General features: G+C 38.9%; 1 protein-coding gene across 1 annotated transcript in view; it reads right to left on the bottom strand.

Moving 5' to 3' along the window:
* LOC132378334 (lysophosphatidylcholine acyltransferase 1-like) overlaps positions 1 to 24,565 on the bottom strand; it is a 116,998-nt gene that overhangs the window by 42,360 nt on the left and 50,073 nt on the right. The window contains exons 4-5 of the mRNA XM_059945149.1: positions 13,089 to 13,201; positions 9,756 to 9,816 (exon numbers count right to left, since the gene is read on the bottom strand). Coding sequence (XP_059801132.1) covers positions 9,756 to 9,816; positions 13,089 to 13,201 — 174 coding nt within the window. The remainder of the gene's footprint in view (positions 1 to 9,755; positions 9,817 to 13,088; positions 13,202 to 24,565) is intronic.

The raw sequence follows: 24,565 nt of genomic DNA, 5'->3' as shown, positions 1-24,565 counted from the left end.
TATGGACTCACTTTCAAGGACTTTAATCTCATATCTTTGTCCAATGTCTGGACAATGTCTCCCATCCACTGCATAATGTGGCACAGGAGTACATTCAGCCAGAGACTCATTCCACCGAGATGCAACACTGAGCGTCATAGGAAGTCATTCTTGCCTGTGGCCATCAAACTTTACAACTCCTCCCTCGGAGGGTCAGACACCCTGAGCCAATAGGCTGGTCCTGGACTTATTTCCATTTGGCATAATTTACTCACTATTATTTAATTATTTCTGGTTTTATTTTGCTATATTTCTACTCTATTCTTGGTCGGTGCAACTGTAACGAAACCCAATTTCCCTCGGGATCAATAAAGTATGTCTGTCGGTATTTATTGTTTATTTATTTGTTATTCTTATTTCTTACTTTCTTTTGCACATTAGTTGTTTGTCTGCAGTCTTCCATTGCTTCTATTATAGTTCTTGGATTTACTATGCCTGCCTGTAAGAAAACAAATCCCACCAATTTTGGTATCATCTGCAAACTTACTACACCCATCTACATTCTCATCTAGGCCATTTATATATATCACAAATAGCAGGAGTCCCAGCACAGATCCGTGGGGAACACCACTAATTACAAACCTCCAGCTTGAATAAGTCCCTTCAACCACTACCCTCTGTCTTCTGTATGCAAGCCAGTTCTGAATCCAAGCAGCCAATTTGCCGCAGACCACGATCTTCTGGGTTAGCCTCCTATGAGGGACTTTGTCAAAAGCCTTACTAAAATCCATGTGGACAACATCCACTGCTCTACCCTCATCAATCTCTCTTGTCACTTTGTCAAAAACCTCGATCAAGTTGGCAAGGCACAACCTGGCATGCATAAAGACATGGTGGCTCTCCCTATTTAGGCCACGGGTTTCCAAATGTTCATCTATCCTATCACCAAGAGTTTTTTTCCACAATTTCCCTGCAACTGACATGAAACTCCCCATTCCATAGTTCAAGATTTTCCCTTGTTCCCTTCTTAAGTAGAGGTACAACATTATCCATTTACCAGTCCTCTGGGACCTCACCCGTGGCAAGAGGGGACATAAAGATACTGGCCAAGGGCTCAGCAATCTCATCTCTTGCCTCCTTAAATAACTTGGTGTAAAACCCATCAGGCCCCGGGGACTTGATCACCTTAATACTCATTAGGGGGCCCAACACTTCCTCCTCGACCTCTAAACATCCCTAATGCATTTATACACTCAGCAATGATCCCCTGGTCCATCATATCCCTTTCCTTGGTAAATACTGAAGCAAAGTACTCATTAAGTACCTCATTCAAATTCTCCGCATCCAAGCAAATGTTCCTTGTTTATCCTTGAGTGGTCCTACCCTCTCCCTAGTTCCCTCTTGCTCTTGATGCATGTATAGAATACCTTAGTATTCACCTACTTGCCAAAGATTTTTCATGGCCCCTTCTGGCTTTCTTTAATTCCTTTTAGTTCCTTTAAATAAAATTAAGTGAATACATTTGATATTTAGGAAAGGCAGAAAGCCTACAGACAAAATTTACAAGGATGTTGCTAGGTCTGGAGGATCTCAGTTATCAGTAAAGATTAAATAAGTTGGGATTGTATTCTTTAGAAGAGAGAATATTGAGAGGAAATTTAATAGAGGTACACAAAATTATGAGGGGTATACATAGGGTAAATGCAAACAGGCTTTTTTCACTGAGGTTGAGTGGGACTACAACCAGAAGTCATGGGTTAAGTGTGAAAAGTGAAAAGTTTAAGTGGAACATGAGGGGAAACTTCTTCACTCAGAGTTGGGAGAGTGTGGAATGTCAGCACAAGTGGTGCATACAAGCTCGATTGTAACATTTAAGAGAAATCTGGATAGATACATGGATAGTAGGGTTATGGAGGGCTATGATCTTGTTGCAGATTGTTGGGAATAGGTAGTTAAATAATTTTGGCATGGACTAGATGGGCTAAAGTACTGTTTCTGTGCTTTTCTCTATGACTCTTATAGACTAAAGGAAGTGAGAGGGTGATGAAGTATCTTTGACCAGAAACTAACTCAATTTCTCTTTTCACAGATACTGTTGTAGCTATGGTTCATTTCCAGCATTTTCTGCTTGTGTTTCAGATTTCTCACACCTGCAGTTTTCCCTTGAAAGTTTAAATTTCATAGAAAGAAGCTAGGCTAATGCTATTATTAGGAGTTTGTAATAGTTCTGTACTGTTAGAAAGGACCCTGACTCAGCAGATTGCACTACATAATTAAGATAAACTGGTGTGAAAGGAGACAGAAATAGGGTCAGAAAACATTCCTGGTCATTGATTAAAGACCCCTGAATAATCACTAATAAAGCTAGATTTCATAAAACATGGAAAATACAGTAATCATGGAGAGCTTTAATCTAGACATAGAAAGGGTAAATCAAATCAGTAGAGATGTAATAGAATTTGAGGGAGGCAAACTATTTTAGATCCAGCACTGTGCAAAAATGGTTAAATTAATAACCCCGTTGTGAATAAGTCCTCAGGAAGGAATGACTAGAATACCAAGTAATTTTACATTAAGTTCATAACTAGTAGTTGAACCTGAAGCCGTGGTTTTCAATGTAAATAAAGGAAACTGTGCAGGTCTGAAACTAATTTAAAAGTTTTAACAGTAGAGAAACAATGGGCAACACTTAAAGTAATAATTACATGATTTGCAACAAATGTATAAGGCATTAAAAACAACAAGGAAAGTGGCCAAATCAATTACAAAGATAATTAAAAGTAATACTAAATCCAGTAAGATTGAGGGCTGTAAGCATTTTAGAATTAGAAGGACGATCATAAAATTGTAAAAGGGAAATAGACAGACCAATTAGCTTCTACTGGTGTGGAAAAAAGAAGATTACTATGAGGAAATGCAGGTTACGTGGACAGATGGGAGAACTTGTAATTTAGAATCAGGAAATGGCAGAGAAGGATGCAAAGAAGCTTCAATGGGATACAGCCAAGCTAAGAGAGTGAGCGACAACATGATAGTTGGAATGCAATCTGGAAAAAAGTGAGGCTCTTCACTTCAGTAGAGGAAAAAAAGATGTTAAAAACAATTTGTAAATGAAGTCCTAGGTCACTAAAAGTCAACATGCAGGTACATGGCAACTGAGGGAAATAATGCATTGGCCTTTAATACAGGAGGATTTGAGGACATGAGTAAAGATGCCTTACTACAATTATGTAGGGTTTTCTGAGATCATATCTGGAATATTTATATGATTTTGATCTCTTTAACTAACAAATGGAAGACTTGTTATAGAGGGTGTGTATCGAAAAGTCACCAGATTGGTTCCTGAATAGCAGGTCTGTCATATGAGGAGAAATCCAATAGATTAGGCCTCTGAATTTCAGAAGAATGAGAGGTTACCTCAATGAAAGAAAATTATTGAGCAGAACAGGGTAGATATGAGTAAGACGTTTCCTCTGCTAATCAATCAAAATTTGGGGCCATTGTTTCACCTCCATAGCTAATCAAAACAAACAAAGAGTGATTGGTGAAAGAGGGATTGGGATTCTTAGCGGGCTGTGAAGGTCCTGTTAGTGACTACATTCAAAAGAGGAAGAAAAAAAGAGATATGAAGATGAGGAATGGAACAGTCAGAAAGTTCAACACAGCCACAAATGAACAGAAATGGACAAATGTTTTCGATCTGAATCAACATTTGGAAGTTGCAACAAAGAGAAGGGGTAAATGGTTTCTGGAGTTCAAGAATATTAAGAGTGCAAGTACAGAGTCAATCAAAAGAGGAATGAATCTCAAGGACTGACTGATCACAGGATTCTGAAATAGCCATGGTGACAATAAAGACCAAGTTAACATAACTATTTGCTGGACTCAGACCAGCAAAAGTTAAGGGATGATAATGCAATGTACTATTCCCTCAGCTTCATTATGATGCAGTAATGAATTGGAAAGTTAGCTCAACTTACCAGCCCCAAGGTCTCAAAAGCCTAACAAATTGGAAGAAAGTAGCAACCAGTTATAGTGAAATAAGAGACAATGGATCTACTTTAAAACGTCTCCAGTTGCAGTTAGATACTTAACAACATGAAGACAGTTACTATAGTAATGTGAGATAACTCAAAGCCCAAGTTAAGTAAATATTTTTATAATAGAGTTTGGGTATCAAATCCACATGTAGAGTGAGAGCCTTGTGTTAATTCTCAGAAACAATTAATTTCATATTCCTGAATACCTGATTGACTTGGTACCAATAGGTGGAATGTTATTACTAAAGTGGGAAATATAGGTGATCGTGTGATAACCAATTGTCCAGCTGTTGCAGAACAATGGATAGAATGAGTCAATCTAGATTGGATAATTAATGAGGTAGCAACTCATTGGAAAATAGAAGGAATTGGAGGGAGATTTGGTCTTGGATACATAAATTTAACTCCTTCGCATTATCACATCCTGGAACACATCAAGACATGGGATTACAGACACTTTAGAACCCATGCCCACAATGAGACACACCCAGTCTGGGACTGAGAAGAAAAAAAAAGGAATGCAAATCCAACCAAAGGTGATTGGTTTGTGTCTTGATAGGCAGTAATCTGCACAAGATGTGAACGTTTGTTGAGTACCTCTGAATTTAGGAAAATAAATCTGGATACCTCTTGCACTAATTATGAATACTGTGTCTCTACTACCATATTCTGCTTTCTGCTTTGTTCTTCATCCAGTCTGGCATTCACTCTGCTCCTTATCAAAACCCTTAAACTCCACATGTATGGCAAACATACCCAGTACTTTGTAGAACTTAAATGATGCAACATGACAGAATTTCTTTTGGACAATAAAATCATTCTGATTTGCATCTTTTAAATAATTTGTCTAAATCATAATTTAATCAATTTCTTTCTCAAAAAAAAACTTCCATCATAAGCATTCAGTCTAATGTCCAGTGGTTCCTGAGTTTAATTACTTTCCTGTGCTGGAATGCTGAACATTTACCCACATAGTACACGATGCTTATTCAACTGCGTGGCATTTGAAAATTTTCAGTAACCCTTTCAAGGAAAGATGTTGTAGGCTTCAAAGTTATATTTTCATATTTCAACTTGATATTTATTCAAGTACTAAATTATTTTGGAAAACGTCCAAAAAAAAAGTGAAATCAGAAGTGACCACAGTAGATCTGAAGAGAACTGATTTCCAAGGATGTGTGTTTTGTGATGATTGACAAAAGTTTCAATCTTAAATCATTTATTCTTGGAGAATACATTTTCTAAATTAAGTTCAGCATTTTGATAACATCCCAGCTGTGGAATCTATAACTTTACTGAATATTGTCGATGCCAGTACAGTCAATAGATCGTGGCTACTTGAAAGATAAAATTCCTAATTTGCATATTTGTTTCAGAGCCAGTTTTCACAAGTTACTTAAATATAAGCACATTGTGCAGCTTTAGCAAAAGCCAACAAATTCTTATCTCTGAAAAAGGTTATCACAAAATAAACCTCACAGCACATTTTTGGCATATCTGATAAGCAAAATCAATGCATATCAAAAGGAACCATGGCATAAACTAAGTAAAATTTGTCAAACATACTTGATTTATCTAATTTGCCTAAAACGTCAAAAGAAGACAGATGTCTATTGTTAAAATCTATCTATTCCTAACACATGGAATCACAGAATTAAGTCAATAAATCCACGAACAGCTAATACATTTCCATTTGGTGTTTTAATAACCAGTGTCAACATAACCTTGTAAGGGTTATCAGAAACTAAACATCACAGATAAAATTGTTCCCCAAAAGCATTTTTAATACATTGGAGTATATTTCACAATACCAATTCCCATTAATGAAAAGGAAGTTGAATTTTGATCTGAAGCAACTCAGTACAAGTTCACGTGCACGCGACATTATTTACTTAGTGCAATGTAATCAGTCAAATTAATTTAAACAGATGAACAAATGTTCATACCTAAAGGTACAGCATTAACTGCAGTTTCACAAACACAGTGCAGAAAAATCCCTTGTAAAATTAATATGCCACACAAGGTAACAAAGCTGCTCTATATTGTGCAGGGGGCAGAGGGTGAAGGAGGGCAAGAAAAGACACTGTTTTCTGCAAGGCTCCCAGACAAAAAAGCTTAATATTGCAAGACAATATTTGTATGTAATGCCCTGGCTAAGATTTTACTGCTAATGTCGTAGGGTATTTCAGTTAATGGCTTTCTGCAGCAGTGTGTTCTGCTGGTAGTGTTTGGGTCACCAATAAAGACACAGGGTTGTGATGTTCATGCTTAGGAACGTTGTGTCATCCAAGCAGGATGGTGGAATTGGGAGAAGGTTCTAGACAACACTGGGTGGAGAGCTTTTTGTGATGGACACTGGGGTGGGACGAGGTCTTTTCAGCGGGACAGAAAGAGAAGCAGCTTGAGTCGAACCAATGGGAATACACAATTTGATGGAGTCCAATAGGGGAAATCCAACCAGTCACTGGTGAATAGGAGTTGCACACCAGACACATCAGCTTTTGGAAGATCTGAACTCCAACCATGTATACATTTGACTGTTTTAATTATGATAGGCCCTTTTGTTCTTTTTTCCCCTTTATTCTTTGATAACAGTTTGGTTAAGTTAACATTCATAAATATACTTTCTTCATAATTGTATGCAACATACATCTGTTATTTCTTGCCGACGGGCAACACAAACCGGGATTCAGGTGGGCGGGACATCGTAACTTCCTGGTTTTGGTGGGATTGAAGTCATATTGACCCTAGACATACGGAGTCTGGGTAAGGGGGTTTTCTCACCACTGAGTCTGGTGGCTGTTAGCAAGGGGCTAATGAGCCACATCTCTAGAAATGCCTGGTAAAAAGGGGTTTCCAGGTACAAAACCTTTTGCATGCTGTCTTCTATCATTGCAGATCTTGGAATATGATGTACATGGGGAAATCAACTGTAGAATAAGAACTTAAGAAACCTATATGCAATAAGAAAGAATCAGACCCATAATCCAGGCAACACTGAGCCCAAACTAACCCTGGCATATACTTCAATTGTAGCAGAACTTTGGTACTCAAGGCCTGTACATGCATTATAAATTTTTTCACAATTTGAGGCAAAACAAAACATTAAGCACTGTTTGATTCAAGACATTTGTGGCCAATTTTGATTAAACATCTGGAGGTGTATAAACACATGTATTGACTGATTTATAAGGAGACACAGTGGTGTATACACAACCATCAGATTATTCATAATCTGCAGCAAATTTGGTCAAAATTTACTATGGTATAATTATTTATCACTGAAGAAATGACAATTATAACACACTGCAATTATGCCACTTCTTCAGCAGACACAGCTATTCTTAGAGGTAACTGTGTTTTATGAACAATTACAACAGTAAATGTTTTCATGCAGATAAGCAAGATGATTTTGCATTTGATAGATCTGTACACTTTATCCTTGTTTCTCTATTTCACTAATTTAATAAAAAGCTATATATCAACTTTTCTAACTTTATGTTTACAAATGGGAGTAGAATGTTATAAAGGGACATTGAATGACCGTGTGAGTGTACAAAAAGCAGTTAGATTAAATTTATCAAATCTAATTTCAAGATACATTAATTTGAATCCATAAAAAAATTATCTGAGCATATTATACAACTTGTAGAAGAAACTGTACAGAAATTATCAAAAACGTGGACAATTAGCCTTTAAAAGGACTCATTTCAAAGAAGTTGGGTAAAAATCATATAAAGGCATACAGGCTTACCCCGCTATCCGAAAGTAAGACGTTCCTATGAAACCGTTTGTAAGCCGAAATGGCATAAAGCGGAGAAGTAATTACCATTAATTTATATAGGAAAACTTTTGAGTGCTCCCAGACCCAAAAAATAACCTATCAAATCAAACCAAATAACACATAAAACCTAAAATAACACGAACATATAGTAAAAGCAGGAATGATATGATAAATATACAGCCTATATAAAGTAGAAATATTGTATGTACAGTGTAGTTTCACTTATCAAAAATGGGGAAGAGAGTGAGCCAAAATCGATTTGGAGGAAAAAAAATGCTGGCACATACACACTTACGCATGTACACGCATGCGCGTACAATTGCCTGCACAAGGCTTCACGGTCATGGTAGTCTTTCTCCAGGTAAACACACGTATAAAGTGGACGTATTTTTCTCGTAAAAGCGAAAATTCTCTTTGGTTAGTGAAAACAGGTACTAATGTAGGTCTTTCGTAACAGCGAGCTGTCGTAAAGCAAACATTCGAAAAACAGGGTCCACCTGTATATGTTTCTGTTAAACACATCTGGACTGTGCACTGCCCCTGAAGGACACAATGACCTTTCAGTGGGTGTAGTACAGTTAGACAAAGTGAAATGGATTATACTGAGGCAGCATTGATTTAGCCTGAATTCCTATATTTAATTGAGCTACAAATGTCAATTCACAAAACATACTGGATAGATAGAGAAACTCTTCCCTCAAGTGTATGAGGCCGTGATTTTAAAAGAAACAGTCAAGTCATCCTCGGGCAATATCAGGAAATGCTCTTGTTTGAGCACATTGCAGGGAAAATCTAGAGTATTCATGCTAAGAAAGCAAATACGTCTAGATTGGTTCCTTATAGTTATCATAGCTGGGGTGGGGTGGGGGGAGGGTTGCTGTGGAGATAAGCTTCCAATACCGATTAGATGCTCCCAATAGCATGTGCCTCAAGTAACCTCTGACAAACAAGTCCAGCTCCTGCCCTCCACATGTGGTTTAGCTACAAAGCCTGGATGAAATGACAGGAGTAAGGGCAAAGGCAGGTTACTCGCGCCTTAAAACCAATTGCTTTGAAAGGACGAGGCTCATCAGCCGTAGTTGGCAGCTCATCGGGAAGGAAAAAGCTGATCTCATATCTCCACTGCCTAACGGTTATACCCATTCATGGGGAAAGGCTTCTGAAATAAACTCCAAAAAAAAAGCTGGAGCTGAAGTCCCTAAAACAATCCTAGGTTGAGTTCAACACTGACTTGCAACTCCTGCAAAAAAATGTACCTGTCTTTGTTATTGCTTTGGATTCATCAGCCACATTGACAGAATGAGCTTGTTATATGTGCAACAGCTTGCTCCTCATATCTTATTGCCCTGGCTTGTGTATGATAGCCGGTATTCAACATCTACGGTCAACCTCAACCAGTGGCGGGCTTCAGAAATCTAGGTTGTTGATAAACTGAGTCTGATAAACCTTTGTTTAAGTTGGATGTTAAATAATATGGAACTAAGGATGAATATATTAGTTTAAGAAACAGAAAGGCAATCAGGTGAATAATAGAAAAGACAAACTATTCTAATATTCTAAGGGAAAAGTTATTTTTCAGTAAACTGTGGAATTTCACATTTGACCACTGTTTAAATTCATACATGTAACCTTTCCATCCCAGCTGTTTTTCCAACAGTAGTGAAATGGAAAACTAATTTTGCAACTCTAAAACTTCTACTATCATTTAAAATCTGTCATAAAATATTTATAAGTGCTCAGTTTTTGACAGCAATACAAAACTGTTTAACAGCCTTGCCAGTAGACCCCAAAAACATTGCACATGACAAGCTATAAAATGGACAAACTGGCACAAGATCAAGATTGAGGCAATGTGTGAAACAAATAAAAACTAAAACATGACAATGTTAAGCTACTAGATGGCTTAATATGTCTGCACTATTTTAAAATTTAGTGTCAAATTACAATCTTACCAGGCTTGAAGGTGATCAGACATGATCTGTTGGTACATGTACCCTCCGGGAATATCATTACCTAGAATTAGGATCATGAAACAGTCAACAAAATAAGAATGTTTATTACAAGCATTTTAAATGAATTCACAAATTTGCAAAATGGTGAATGTTAAACATCTGTGCAAATTACAAGCGTAAGGATCAATATTCTGGGTCAAATCCCTACAATCAGGATGAATTTACGCACCTTGCTTTGTAAAAGTATTCAGCCCCAACCCTTTGTTCACATAAGTATTACAACTAAGGACTTGTAATCATTTTAACTGAGAATTTTTATATATAAATCACATGCTCCTTTTTTCACAGTAATCCCAAAAACTACAGGGAAAATTGTAAAGCATGAAGAACTAAAAATGTCAGCAACAAAAAGTATTCATCTTCCTTTGCTCAGTACTTAGCTGAACCACTTTTTTCAGCTATTACAGCGAGCAATCTTTTGGAATAAGTCTCTGAGCTTTGCACAAAGTGGTGGAACAAGATTTGCTCATTCATCCTTGCAAAAGTGCTTAAGCTGTGCCAGGTTAGTAGGAGTGTGGTGGTAGACAACAATCTTGAGGTCTTGCCAGACAAGTTCGATTGGGTTAAGTTCAGGACTCTAGGCCACTCAAGGACATTGATTTTTTTCATTTGAGGCCATATCACAGTTGCTCTGCTGAAAGGAACTTCCTCCCCAGTTTAAGCTTTCTGGCAGAGGCTAACAGGTTTTTATCCAGGATCTCTCTGTATTTAGTAGCCTTTATCTTCCAATCAATCCTGGTCAGATTTCTAGTCCCAGCTGCTGAAAATCATCCCACAGCATGATGCTATTTCCAGCACACTTTACAGTGGGGATGGTGATACCAGGCTGATATGCAGTCTTAGCTTTAAGCTACATAGTTGTGAGGCCATAAAGTTTCACTTTAGTCTCATCTGACCACAAGATCTTCCACATCTTTACAATGATGATCTGTGAAGTCTTAACATGCAAGGATATGTTTCCACCGCCCCCCCCCCCCACACCCCAGGTTTCTTTCTTGCCAATCTTCCAAAAACGCCTTTTTTTTGTTTGCAAGTCCTTAGAAATTGTGGTGCCATGAACTTCATCTCCAGTTGTAGCCATTGGCTTCTTCAGCTCACTCAGAGTGACTGCTGGCATCACAGTGGTCACTCTTACTACAGCCACACTTCACTGGCGACTGAGTTTAGAGGAGCAGACAGTCCTAGGCAGTATGGCTGCGGTTTCATGTTTTTTTTTTGACTTTTTCCATAACAGATTGCATTCTGAGATATGTTCAGTGCCTTTGATATGGTCTTGTACCCTTCCCCAAATTTGTGCATCTCTATTATCATTACCCAGACTTGTCTTAAATGCTCTTTTGTCTTCATTTCAGTTTGGCCTGTTGAAAATCTACCATACTGTTGGACTTCAGAGACGGAGGGGGCATTTATTCTAATGAAATCATTGAAAATGGGTGATCCTCCAATTTTCTACATCAACAAATTGGGTGAGTTGGCAAGGTCATGTACAATATTACACCCAAGGAAAGTTAGAGCAGTGATTACAAAGGAGATGAAAACTTTTCAGCTACTCAATTTTGGTTTTATTGTTTTACAACACTGAATCACAATGGATTTAATTTGACTTTTATTGACACTGATCAACAGAAAAAAAAACTCTTTCGTCTCAAAGTGAAAACAGACCTCTACAAAGTGGTCTAAATTAATGACAAATATAAAGCACAAAATAATTGATTGCATTAGTATTCACCCCCTTGAATATGAGACACTAAGTCATCACTAGTGCAGCCAATTGGTTTTAGAAGTCACATTAGTCCAGACCACAGTCCAATTGAGAATTTGTGGCTGGACTTGAAATGGCTGTTCACTCATGTTCCCCATGCAATCTGACAGAGCTTGAACAGTTTTCTAATGAGGAATGGTGAAAAATTGCAGAGCCCAGAGACCTATTCACACAGACTCACATACATACAAATTGATATTTCTTATTGCAATTTTATGATTTTTATTACTATGTATTACAAAGTACTGCTGCTGCAAACCAACAAATTTCACAACATTTGTTGGTAATATTAGTAATATTAAACTGACTTTGATTAGAGGTGTAAAGATGATGACTTATATTTAACCACTATATTTATATTTCAAAGAAAGGAAATTAAGAAAAATGATTTAGCCACAAATAACACACCTTCTTTTAATATTATGGACTCTACAATATCCACTATAATATGGATTTGTATTTAGAGTTTGAAATATTTAAATTGACTTTGTTGTTTTTAAGACTGAACTGTAGGGCTCCAATTGTTTGTTTGATGCCCCAGACAATCATTGGTAGGTTTATGTCTGAGGGTGAATAGGTATCATTCATCACATCAATTTGGCTATTCAAATCATACAACTTGGTTATTTTCCATATTCCAAGGTGGGAATATGGTAGTATGCTTGAATCATATCTAATTTAGCATTCCATTATTCTGTCCACTCGTCTTTCTTTTTAAATTATTTTTGGTAATCTTTAATTCAAGTACAGACTGACAAAATGCCTACCATTTTTTCTAAATACCAGGATGAAGTGAGATTATACAATGTATTGAATGGGCTAGAATGCAATAACAATTGTCCTGTCTAACCAATAAACTGATTATATCATAAGATGATGAGGTTAATTAGTTAACTGATTTGTGGATAATACCACATTTTCCTTGGCTCTGGGTTTAGTCTTGGCCGTCATTATACCCAGAATTGTAATGTCAGACCGAAGAAACATTTCTGGTGAATATATAGAAAATTCTATAATTTAAAAGCATCTACCGGTACAATAATTCAGTTTCCATTACATTTTGGAGAAGATCAATACTAAATACGCAATTGTTAATTTTTAGACATGTTTAAGAAATTAACGTTTTGTAAAGGTAGTCTTCATTAGCCTCCCTTTGACAGTAAAAAATGAAGGAAGATTAGCTTGAAAATGTACCCAAGGGCGTGCTTAAAGACTAGTTGGAAGCTGCACTGGAGATAATTTGTGTGTGGTATTAAAACAACTCAGTGAGACAAATTCCATCAGGAAGGTCTGAACAATGTTCAGCTGGTTTTACACTGCAACACTTGTTCCTTTACTTTACATGTCCAGCATTTGCAGGTTATTTTTGATTTTCAACTAACTATGCCTTTTAACATCCTGATCACCCCAGTGTGCATTTCCATTTTGTTCCTTATTTACATCACACCGACAGTCAGATCACTTAACAAAATGACAAAATGTTAGTATCAACTGGGCAAAGAAAAAGTCACCTGAGGCCATCTGCCATTAGATAGAGCTCTTTGCTTTATCTCCTCCACTGTTTTTCGGCGCGAATGCTGGTCTGATCGAGACACTAAGACTGGCTGAATATACTTTATCAAAGCTAGTGGAAAAAAAAGACAACGAAGTTAAATTAGACAAACGAATAGTGATCTTTCTTGAAAATAGACAGCCTGTACCATTTCAAGTTTGTATTTTGAGAGAATTATAATCAGGGATGATAAATACGTATACTACACTTGACAAGTATATATTTCTTTCAAAATAATTTGTTTGGCCCAGATCCTTCAGATGGAAACCTAATCTGTTGAATTACAACTCCTGAAAGCCATTTACATTTCTTGAAATTGAAGCAATTTTCCGGGCAAGAAATGTAGAACAAATGGGAGCCACTTTTTGGAAGGCATTTCAATTACAAGGCTTCAAACTAAGTTTTGAAAAGTGACAAATTTTGAATTTGTTTCATTTTGCACTCTGGCCAGTCACATGAGCACATTTTTCCCTTATTTGAATTCTTTCATTCTCTGTTCTAATGACACAGTCATGTCTACAAAGTTGACAGCCTTGCATGGTAAAATATTTACTCTGGCAGAACGAACATCGGGGGATTGGTATATACGTTTGGTGGATTGTTCAGAAATTAGTTAAAGAACAGCCACTGCATCTAAAAGGCATGATTCTACTCAAAAAACCACAACAGACTGGTCCTTGACTAATTCTGAGACAACCCTTCCAACTTAGACATCAATCCCTTCATATTCAATTTGTAAATTTAAGGGCTGGGAATAACCTGGATGTCTGAACTTGTTGCCCATATTGATGGAGGAAGTCCATCTGGTTTTATTCTCCTTGTTCCAATGCAGCAATAAAGGGATCACTGGGCTGTTTGCCCAAATAACTACATTGGAGAAATCACATATAGGCCTTGCCAGCTAAGAGTGGCAGTGTTCCTCCCTTAAAGACATTAGAATCAAGTGTATTTTTATGACAACCCGGTTGTTTTACGATCATGACTGAGAGTAATCATTTCCCTCAACCTAGGTTCTCATATGCCAGATGAGGAATCAAATTTAAATTCCACTGCAATCAGATTAGGAATGTGAACTCGTCTCTGGGTTTAGTCTTACAATTACGTCTGGTGATTTAACTACTCCGGCAGATTAATCAAACATAAATTTCCTCCTGTAAATCCATGCTGACTGTGCTCAATCCTGTTATACTCAGGGGGTTTTATTATTAAGACCATAAGACAAAGGAGCAGAATTTGGCCCTTCAAGCCTGCTCTGTTATTCCATCTTAGCTGATTTATTATCTCAACCCAATTCTCCTGCCTTCTCCCCATAACCTTTAACACCCTGACAAATCAAGAACCTATTAGCCTCCGTCTTAAATATACACAATCATTTGACTTCCACAGCTGCCTGTGGCAATGAATTCCACAGGTTCACCACCCTCTGGCTAAAGAAATTCCTCATCTTTGTTCTAAATGGATATTCAATTCTGAGGCTGTACCCCCTGGTCCTAGTCTCACCCACCTTAGAAAACATCCTCTCCACATCCACTCTACTTAAGCCTTGTAATATTCAAAAAGTTTCAATGACTTAACCCTTAATTTTCTAAATTCCAGTGAGTACAGGCCCAGAGCCATCAAACGCTGCTCATGTATTAACTCTTTCATTTCTGGAATCATTCTCATGAACCTTTGGATGCTCTTTCAATGTCAGCACATCTTTTCTTAAAGGACCCAAAACTGCCCAAGCACAGTCTAACCAATGCCTTATAAAGCTGCAGCATTATAACCTGAATAAATACCACCTCTGTCTGCTGATGTTTTTTTTTGCTAGTGGGGAGGAGGAGAAAGGGGGGGATAGTTGCTTGCTGCCACTTATGTGTTGGAGGGAGGGACACAGTGGGGGACTTTAGGGCTCTAACATTTAACTGTTATTCATTCTTTGGGGGCACTCCTGTGTTTTCATGTATGGTTGTGAAGAAAAAGCATTTCAGGACGTATATGGTATATACGTCCTTTGATGTACCTTTGAAAGTCCAACACTATGGTAGACTTTCAGCACACCAAACCAAAATGAAGGTGAAAGGGCATTTAAGACAAGGCAGGAAAATAATAGATAAGCACAAATCAGGAGGAGGATACATGACCACCTCAAAGGCACTGAACATCCCCCAGGGCTCAATGCAGTCCATCGTAAGAAAATGGAAAAAATATGAAACCACAGCCTTACATAGTGCCTAGGTCAGGCCTCCCCTCTAAACCTAGTCACCAGAGAAGAACGGCTCTTGTAAGAGAGGCAACTGTGATGCCAGCAGTCACTCTGAGTGAGCTGCGGAAGTCAGTGGCTGCAACTGGAAATGAAGTTCTAAGGATTGCAAAAAAAAGGGTGTTTATGGAAGGACGGCAAGGAGGAAGGTCTGGCTAAAAAAAAATGCATATTCTTGCCCATAAAGACTTTGCAAAGCATCACTTCGGAAATACTGTAAAGATGTGGATGATGATTTTGTGGTCAGGTGAAACTAAAGTGGAACTTTCTGGACTATATTGCTGTCCACCACTGCTCCTCCTGAATTAACCTGGCACAACTTGAACAATTCTGAAAGGAGGAATGAGTAAACCTTGCTTCATCACATTGTCCACAGCTGAAAGCGACTTATCCAAAAAGACTACTAGCTGTAATGGTTGCGAAAGGTTGTTTGATTAAGTACTGAGGAAAGGGAGACGAGAAAGTTTGAACTGCTGACATTTTAGTTTTTGAATCTTTAGTTTTCTATGCCTTACATTTTTTCCTGTTTTTCTGGGGCTCTACTGTGGGGGAAAGAAAGGAGCATGTAATTCACAAATAAAAATTCTCAGATAAATTGATCAACAATCCTCATTGTAATATTTATGTGAACAAAGGGCTGGGACTGAATACTTTACCAAGGTACTATAGTCTTTCCCTTTTAGCAATCTAGAAGAGCTCTTGTATTCTGTTTTGTGTTTTTCACTAGCTGACTTTCATTACTTTTTCAATTTAGTAAACAAATTTTTGATCTTTCTTCCTAGACTTCTCAGATGCTCCCAACCCTCAGCTCTACTGCTGTTTCTTACTACTTAGTAAACCTCTTGTATGGATTCAATACCTTGTTTGAAATCTGTCAGGCATGACTGGACCAGATTTTCAGTCCAGTTATTGAGATTTGAAGGAATCAGAAATAATGAAAGGAAATGTTGAAAATATCCAGCATATCAAACATCTGTGAAAAACAATTGATGTTCCAGATCAATGCATCAACTGAGCCAGCATGGCTTTGTGAGAGAGAAGTTGTGCTTATCAAGCTGCTGAGCTTTTTTGCAGTGGGAACCATGACAGTAGAATAGGGCAACAGATGTTGTCTATTTGGACTTCCGTAAGGCCTCTGACAAGGTTCTTCATGGTATACAGATCTGAAAGGTTAGGTTTCTTGGGAACTCAGGAAAAGTTAATTAGGTAGATTCAGCGGGTGGTGGTTGAAGGTTTTTTTGCAAAATGCAAGCCAGTACCTAGTGGTACGACACTAGGGTTGGTGCTGGGACTCTTATAATGTATAAACGATTTGGATGAGAGTGCACAAAGCTTGATCAGTAAGTTTACAGATGTCATGAAATTAGGAGATGGTATGACACTAGGATGGGTAATAGAACAGAGATACTGAGGAGTAGATGTGCATGGTTCATTGAAAAGGGTGTCACAAGCTGACAGGGTGGTTAAAAACGTGTTTAGCACATCAGCCTTCATTGGTCAGAGCAATGAGTGTAGGAGTCAGAACATTATGTTCAGATGTGCGAATTGTTGGGAAGCAGCACTTGGAGGAAGGACTCTGTTCAATTTAGGTTACTCTGTTACAGGACAGATGAAGTTAAACTAGAAAGAAGCGGAAAAGATTCACAAGGATGTTGCTAGGACTAGAGGGCCTGAGCTGCTGGCCAAGACAGTCTTTATTTCTTGATACATAGAAAAATGAAGAGTGATCTTAAAGAAACTTTCATATTCTGAGAGGCATAGATTAGTCTTTTCCCCAGGGAATAGGGTTCCAAAACTAGGAGACATTGATTTAGGGTGAGGGAAAGATTTAAAAGGGACCTTTGGAAAACCTTTGGTTTGACACAAAAAGTCAAACCACCTTATGCCTCCACAGATGCTATCCAACTTGCTGAGTTCTCTAGTACTTTTGATTCAGATGATGGCATATACATGTATTTTTTTTTCTGTCCAATGACAGCAACACAAGATGCATAGCAAACAATCAGACATCAGAGCCGAAATTTTAACCTACTTTTTCTCCCCCCAGATATTTTCTATAGTTTACTAAGTCTAAATAAACTTGCCAATTATACAGTGTATTTCAATAATCAGTTGTCAAGATTAACCAGCTTAGTTCAACATAGGTCTGTTGTTCCAGCAAATAAATTAAAGTCAAAACTACATTCCAGCATTTCTTTTGTTACTGCACAATAGTGACTTTCTGTAAAACCAGATCAGAGGGTCTGAATCAAATTGTATTCAGCAATGTGCTACACACAGAGAACAGAAGCCTTGACTGAGCTGCCTATGCAATATTAATTAAAATATTTACAGCAAGAGGACTTTTCACCTAATGAATTAATACTCCAAACATTTATTGTCTAATCCAATTAGCATGTGGTTACTTAGCTTTGCCTCAATACATAAAAAAAAATGGAATTACTCCTGTAGCGATATTACATTCTTTTGAAAGTTGGTCAGAATGTCTGAGATACCACCATCCTTGGTCCACCATCGAGCAACCATTTTTAAACTAATCTTACTCCAATCCATTTTATTTTCCCCTCATTCCCATCAACTCCACACCCCCCCCCCCAACCTTTAGATTCTACTGCTCATTTATATATTAGATGAACCTACTGTCACCAATTAGCCTATCAACCGACACATTTTTGGGATATGGGAGGAAATCCATGTGGTCACAAGGAGAGCATGCAAACTCCACACCAACAGCACTGGAGAGTGGAATTGAACCTAGGTTGCAGGATCTGTAGGGCAGCAGTTCTACTTGCTGTGCCACTCTGTTGTTATTGGATTAGTATTAAAACTTAACATAACCAATTCTGGTCCTGCATGCAAAAAGAAACACAATTTTGTCCCACAAAGGACGCAAAAATAACAAACATGGATGTATAAAGAGCAGGGCTACCAAGTAAGTACAGCACTTTTAAATCAGAAAGAACATGAAAGGAAGAAATGGGTCTAGGGCATTTTTACCAAATGGCGATAGCAGGCAATAGTAAAAAAAGTCATAAGCGATAGGTTGGAAACAATCTGTAATGATATATTACTATTGCTCCAATATTAAAAGGGGAGGTACAGAAGAAATGGAAAATCAAATATGTAGGAAGTTCGGTTTTAACTACCCATCAATGAATAGCAAGAGAGAAAATTGCTACATACAAAGAATGGAGAATTTCTGCAGAGTTAAGAGATGGGAAAGAGGTTGAAAAGCTGATGAGTGGTTACAGGAGGGAATGCTTTAAGTGCATAAGGAAACTAAAATAGTTTCTGGCCAAGTTGGCCATACAGGAAGACAACCAATATCCTGGTTTGGAGATGGTGGGGGCTTAGGGTATAATGCTAGTGCTGGGAGGAAGGTGGTAACCTGAGAGTAGAATCAATAGGAAGCAAAGCTACATTGGAAACAGATGGCAGGGCATCTGGCAAAGAACTATTCAGGGACACAAAGAAAAAGGCATTAACATAGATTATAATAACACAACCATGTCATGGCTTGGAGGCTTGCATGCCTCAATGAGCCAGAGGGCTACGCTAGCTAGAGTCAGTCCTTTTTGATTTGGCTCTTGGTAGCCCATGCCAAAGAGGTCAAAGGGTAGTGGCCAGACTAAGAGTGGTCCACTGGTCCTCTAGGTTTGGGTGTTTGGCTCAGGACTAACAACCCTGACTGAAAAAACAAAACTGTTATGGAAACAGAAATGAAGAATCCTTCTACATCTGAGAATGTCAGTATTCCTGAGTCTCCACCCGGGACTTGTATGACTGACAGTAGTGAAAACAGAGAAGAAGCCACTGATACAATGAAGGAAGCTCTGAACACCACCAGAGATGGCAGACCTTCATCGCTGCCTCAAATGCCAGCTGCATTGCCCGCAGTAACTTACAGTGGCATCCATTAATCTCGTGAGACCACGGATCTGCGCCCGGAATAGTTTCCAGGGCGCAAGCCAGGACAAGGTTGTATGGAAGACCAGCAGTTGACCATGCAGTAAGACTCTCCTCTCCATGACACCGATGTTGTCCAAGGGAAGGGCAAGGGCCGATACAGCTTGGCACCAGTGTCGTCGCAGGAGTTGCCAGAGCGAGGTTGAAGGCAACGTCGGACTGCTTGCAGACTCCAGTTCTGGATTTGACCTCAGGGTTTACTGCTGAAGTCTTTCCCATGAGTGGGTATGGCTGCTAGGCAGCGGAGGTTTGAAATCGGAGTTTTCCCTCTCTAACTTAAGCAATATATAAGCCAGTAGCCATGGCTTCTAGTCTACTGGCTCTTCTTCACCCGCTTCCATTTCCATGTCTGCTGCCTGCTGTCCGAGATATTCTCGTAGGGGGCATCTTCCTGACATACTCATGGATATTTTGCATATAACAAGTGAGTGATTAAAAAGTTGTGAATGCTGTGATACCACTGACTGGAGCTATTTTTAACTACTTGGATTTTGCAATGTAGGGCACTGTTCCCAAATCTGCAAATGAGAAATTTTAGTTATTTGAATTCACACTCCAGCTAAAGACACTGACAGGGGAAAACTGGTATTAAAATAGTTATGGTAATTTCTGCCTTGACGGAAATGTTTGCAGTTGATGGAGAGTAATTATGACTCTGGGTGCTACTGCAACTTTCCTCAAGGCATTAGTCATGTGCAGAGCAGCTGAAGATAACTGCATACCTTTTTAATAAGGTCAGCAAACTGGCTGTTCATTTTAGTCTTCAGTTTTTTATTAACTTTCTCAGATTACAAGGAAGTCCATATGCACATTCAGCAAATCTTACATGCTGCACGAGTCCAGATTATTGACCCAAAATGATGACTGTCCATTTTCCACTCTAGGTGTGGTCTAACCAACTAACTTCTTCCAACTGTTAAGCTGGCTGCCAGCAATATTCATTTCACAAATGTCAGGCAACGACTTAAAGGCAGTAAAGAACGAACCATCATCTATGACAGAAATTTAGAGTCCAATCGCACACTCTCCTCGTCTGACCAAATGCAGCTCCTAAACCACAAGCAGCTGACACTATCCAAATCTAAGCAATTCGCTTCAGCAGCAACTCAGCAATTAGCATAAGTACCTATATCCTTAGCACTGGCACACTACAACTGAGGAGGTACTGTCAACAAACCAACAGAAGACAAGAATAAGGAAGTTAACAATAGTAAAATCAACCTCAGATCATATGTAATTGTTGCATGTCCACTTAAATCTATCCTAGTATTGTTGCTAGTGCAGAATCTAAGAACTTCCTAATCATATTGATTTATCACTTTTGGCATGGTTCTGAAGAGACTGAAGGTAATTTACTTTCTCAAGGTACAAGCAATAGATTTCAGCCTTGGTGACAAAATCTATACCCAAGAATTAATATAAAAGCATCAACTTTCTCAAGGATCTTATTTTCAGATTTCAACATGTTATGAATGTACCACAGCTCTGAGGGGCCGAAGGGTGCAGGGTAGCCCCCTCCTTTGTGAGAATCGCAAAGCATTATTGGGTTGGGTCAGAGGACCCAGGAAATGAGAGAGAGACATGGCCATTGTCTCCTGGAGACAACATTTGTGGATTGGGGACTATGCTACGTGCAAGCCCTCGGGCAAAGTGGGCTGGTTGAGAGAGATTGCATCACCCCAACCTGATTGACATCTACTACCCGGCGAGTTAAGATAAAAGGGGGGCTGTAGGGACAGCCCCTCAGACGCACCAGAAGAAACGCTAGCGATCCCGTAATAACGGGAAGCCATTTGAAGGAAGCCACGTGCGTTCGGTTCCCTTGCCTGGAGGCTGGTGGCTGGTACCACGGAAAACGACTTGGAACTAACAACGGGGAACCAACTCCCCCGACTCAACAGATTGGCCTCATAAAAGACCCGGGCAAGTTTCAAACCGTCTCTCTCTTCAACCCAAAGAGCTGCAGCTTGAAAGGACAGTGACTTTTATCTTTCCATCGGACCACACAATATCCCCTAGACCGGGGGTCGGCAACCCGCGGCTCCGGAGCCAAATGTGGCTCTTTTACGTCTGTGCTGCGGCTCCCTGTTGCTTTGGGAAATAATTGGTTGTGGCGACCCTTTTCCTGGCACATCCGAACCGACTCACAATTAGATAGCCTACGGGGGTTTGCGAGCACAGAGCTTTGGAGCCTCTGCGCCACGGGGGGCAGGTTGAGGGAGGCTTAAAAGTGAGGCTGAAGATTTCGAATAAAGTTTTTTCCTTCGACTGCAGTTACTGTCTCCGTGTCGTAATTTTAGCGCTGCGTGTAGAACACCGCTACATGGTCAGTATTTAATTAAAATGTATTTTATGTTAGTTTGTTAGTTTTTGAAATGTAATTCTAAATTTGAAGATTATGGTGATCTTGTACAATCTAAATAAGACATTGTGGCGACCCATTTCCTGACACATCCGAACCGGCTCACAATTAGCCAGCGTTCAGGCTAAGGGAGATAGCCTACGGGGGTTTGTGAGTACGTGTCTTTTGCAGCATCCGCGCCCATGGGGGGCGGGTTGAGGGAGGCTTAAAAGCAAGGCTGTTTAGTTCGAATAAAGCTATCTTTGACTGCAGTTTACTGACTGCGTGTAGCACACCGCTACAACGTGTTTTTATCGCTGGCTGTCCAGAGGGGAGGTGCTGAAACGCTTTGTCGCGTGTCTGGAAGAAGTGAAAACTTTCCTGGGCAGCAAAGGGCCCACCTTTCCTGAGCTGGAACAGCCAGAGTGGCTGGAAAAGCTACACTTCATGGTAGACATGACAGCGCACCTGAACACGCTGAACACAGCTCTTCAGGGGTAAGGACGTACAGCCCTGCACATGTTGGAGGATATTTTGGCATTCGAGCGCAAGTTGACGTTGCTTGCCAGAGATTTACAGAAAGGCACATTGTCTCACTTCCCCAATTTGAGAGAGTTCAAACAAGGTCATGACATGATAAATTCGGAGTATTTACATTCTGCAATCATCGCAATGCAAACATCGTTTGGGAAACGCTTCTGTGAGTTCAGAGAGGAAAAAAACACTTTATCCTTCCCGATCACTCCCCTAAGCATCGATCCATCCCTACTGAATACGACTGCATTGTCAGGTGTGAGTCAACCTGAACAAGTATGATAAATATTTTAATTGCCTATTATTTTACGTATATTCATATGTTTTCATTGTTCAGTGAAATAGTCCTTTCATTTTTCAGGTTGATAGCTAGCTGACGTTATTTTTGGTTTGCTGCTGGCGGCAAATTTAAGTTTGGGGTTTTTCATAAATACAAGAAGGACTCAAATAGACGTTGAGTATTTTACTTAAAAGTAACCTTCAACACAACGTCTTTTTTTCGGAGTTCAAAATGTTTTTGTTGCATGCAGAAATGTAATTTCGTTTTCTCTGCAGGAGTTCATCAATTTCATAAATGCAACACATTATAGTTTGTTTATACATAGCATAAAGGCAAAACAAAACGTTGTATGCAGTGTTATTTCATTTTAAATGTCAAACGGGTTTTGCGGCTCCCAGTGTTTTCTTTTCTGTGGGAAACGGGTTCAAGTGGCTCTTTCAGTGGTAAAGGTTGCTGACCCCTGCCCTAGACAAACGATAGAGCTATTGCTTAATTGATGCTTATTAATATACCCACATTTTTAGATTGAGTATTGATGATGTATATTATCTGAATGTCTGTACTAATCTTATTTTTGTGCCCCTTTATAAATAAAGACTTTTAAAAATAGTACCATCAGACTTCAACGGACCTCTATCTTTGCTGGTAAGTGATCCAGTTACGGGAATTTCGTAACAAACATCAGTAATTTATGAAGATCAATGGCATGGAGACGCTGCAGAAGGATAAAGTTATAATATTCATGTAAATGTTTGTTGTTTTAGTCTATGGTAGTTTATTAGGGCACCATGGTAGCACATGGTTAGCGTGACGCTATTACAGCTCAGGATGTTCTGGAGGTCAGAGTTCAATTTTGGCACTGTCTATCAGGATTTTGTACATTCTCTCTGTGGCAGCATGGGTTTCCTCCAGGTGCTCCAGTTTCTTCACAGAGTCCAAAGACATACCGGTTAGTCGGTTAATTGGTCACTGTTCTGTGATTAGGCTCTTGTGAAATAGGTGGGTTGCTGGGCCAGAAGGGCCTGTTCCACACATTATCTCTATATAAGTAAATAAATAACATTTTCAGCCAAGGTTATGGCAAGTAGCAATGGGTTTGATCATAGAGAGGGGTATTGGCGATACAAGAGCTGATGGCGCTGTTAAGTGGTTAACTATTCCATCAAAGGCTCGTTTGACTTACAGGACCGAAAAGACAGGAGAGGAAAGGCAAACATCTGAACAACAACTGTCCATGAAATTTGAGGATCTCAAGTTCCCTCAAGAGAACTGGAATTTGGTAGTGATATTGGTGAACACTAGTCAGCGAATAAAGGGCAACAGCACTACCAGGTCTTTCTTTCTGGGGTACCTAACTGCTTTTAACATGCATTTCCAAGATCCCTCTGATTCTACTGTACAATCAAAATGCCATAATTACAAAATGACGCACACGCAAAATGCGTCAGACGAGTTTCAGGAACACAATGAGTGATAAATGATGCAGTTGACAGAAGAAATCACAGGATGTGCACTTGAAAAAAAATGGTGTACAAAATATACATATCTCACAATTGGCATTAGGGGCCCTAATATCTCAACAATAGTTTAGAGAAAAGAAAAAAAAGACAAGGCATTGAGATACCAAGAAAAGTAAAAAAAAAATGACACCTGTTGCAAGTTATCCAATGTGATTCCACTTACTGAACCTTTCAGAGCTTAGTGGCCTGAGGCTGAAATCCATTGGCAGGTTGATTAAACAGAAAGCTATTGTAGATGTTTTAAAAGACAGAAGCAGAATATAATGTTTAACTGATCCAATTTCCACATATCCTGAAGGCATAAAAGATGTAATTTAGTGGCTTGCTTATTATTTCTGGAGAAATTAATGGTTAGTCCTGAAAACTGTAATATGTCAGAGTCTTCATATTACGAAACAAGATATTTGAATAGTAATAGCTAGACTGGGTATCTGTGAACAATTAAACAGTAGTGTTATTAAACAGCTTGAAATGTCACAATCATAAACCTGAAAACTCATCATTAACTAAACCTTAAGATGAGTACTGCCTTTCAAATATCCTGCAAAAT

Source organism: Hypanus sabinus, chromosome 20 (assembly GCF_030144855.1).
Source record: "Hypanus sabinus isolate sHypSab1 chromosome 20, sHypSab1.hap1, whole genome shotgun sequence".
Taxonomy (NCBI): domain Eukaryota; kingdom Metazoa; phylum Chordata; class Chondrichthyes; order Myliobatiformes; family Dasyatidae; genus Hypanus; species Hypanus sabinus.
Note: the sequence above shows the minus strand (reverse complement) of the source record. Positions and strands in the feature narration are given on the sequence as shown.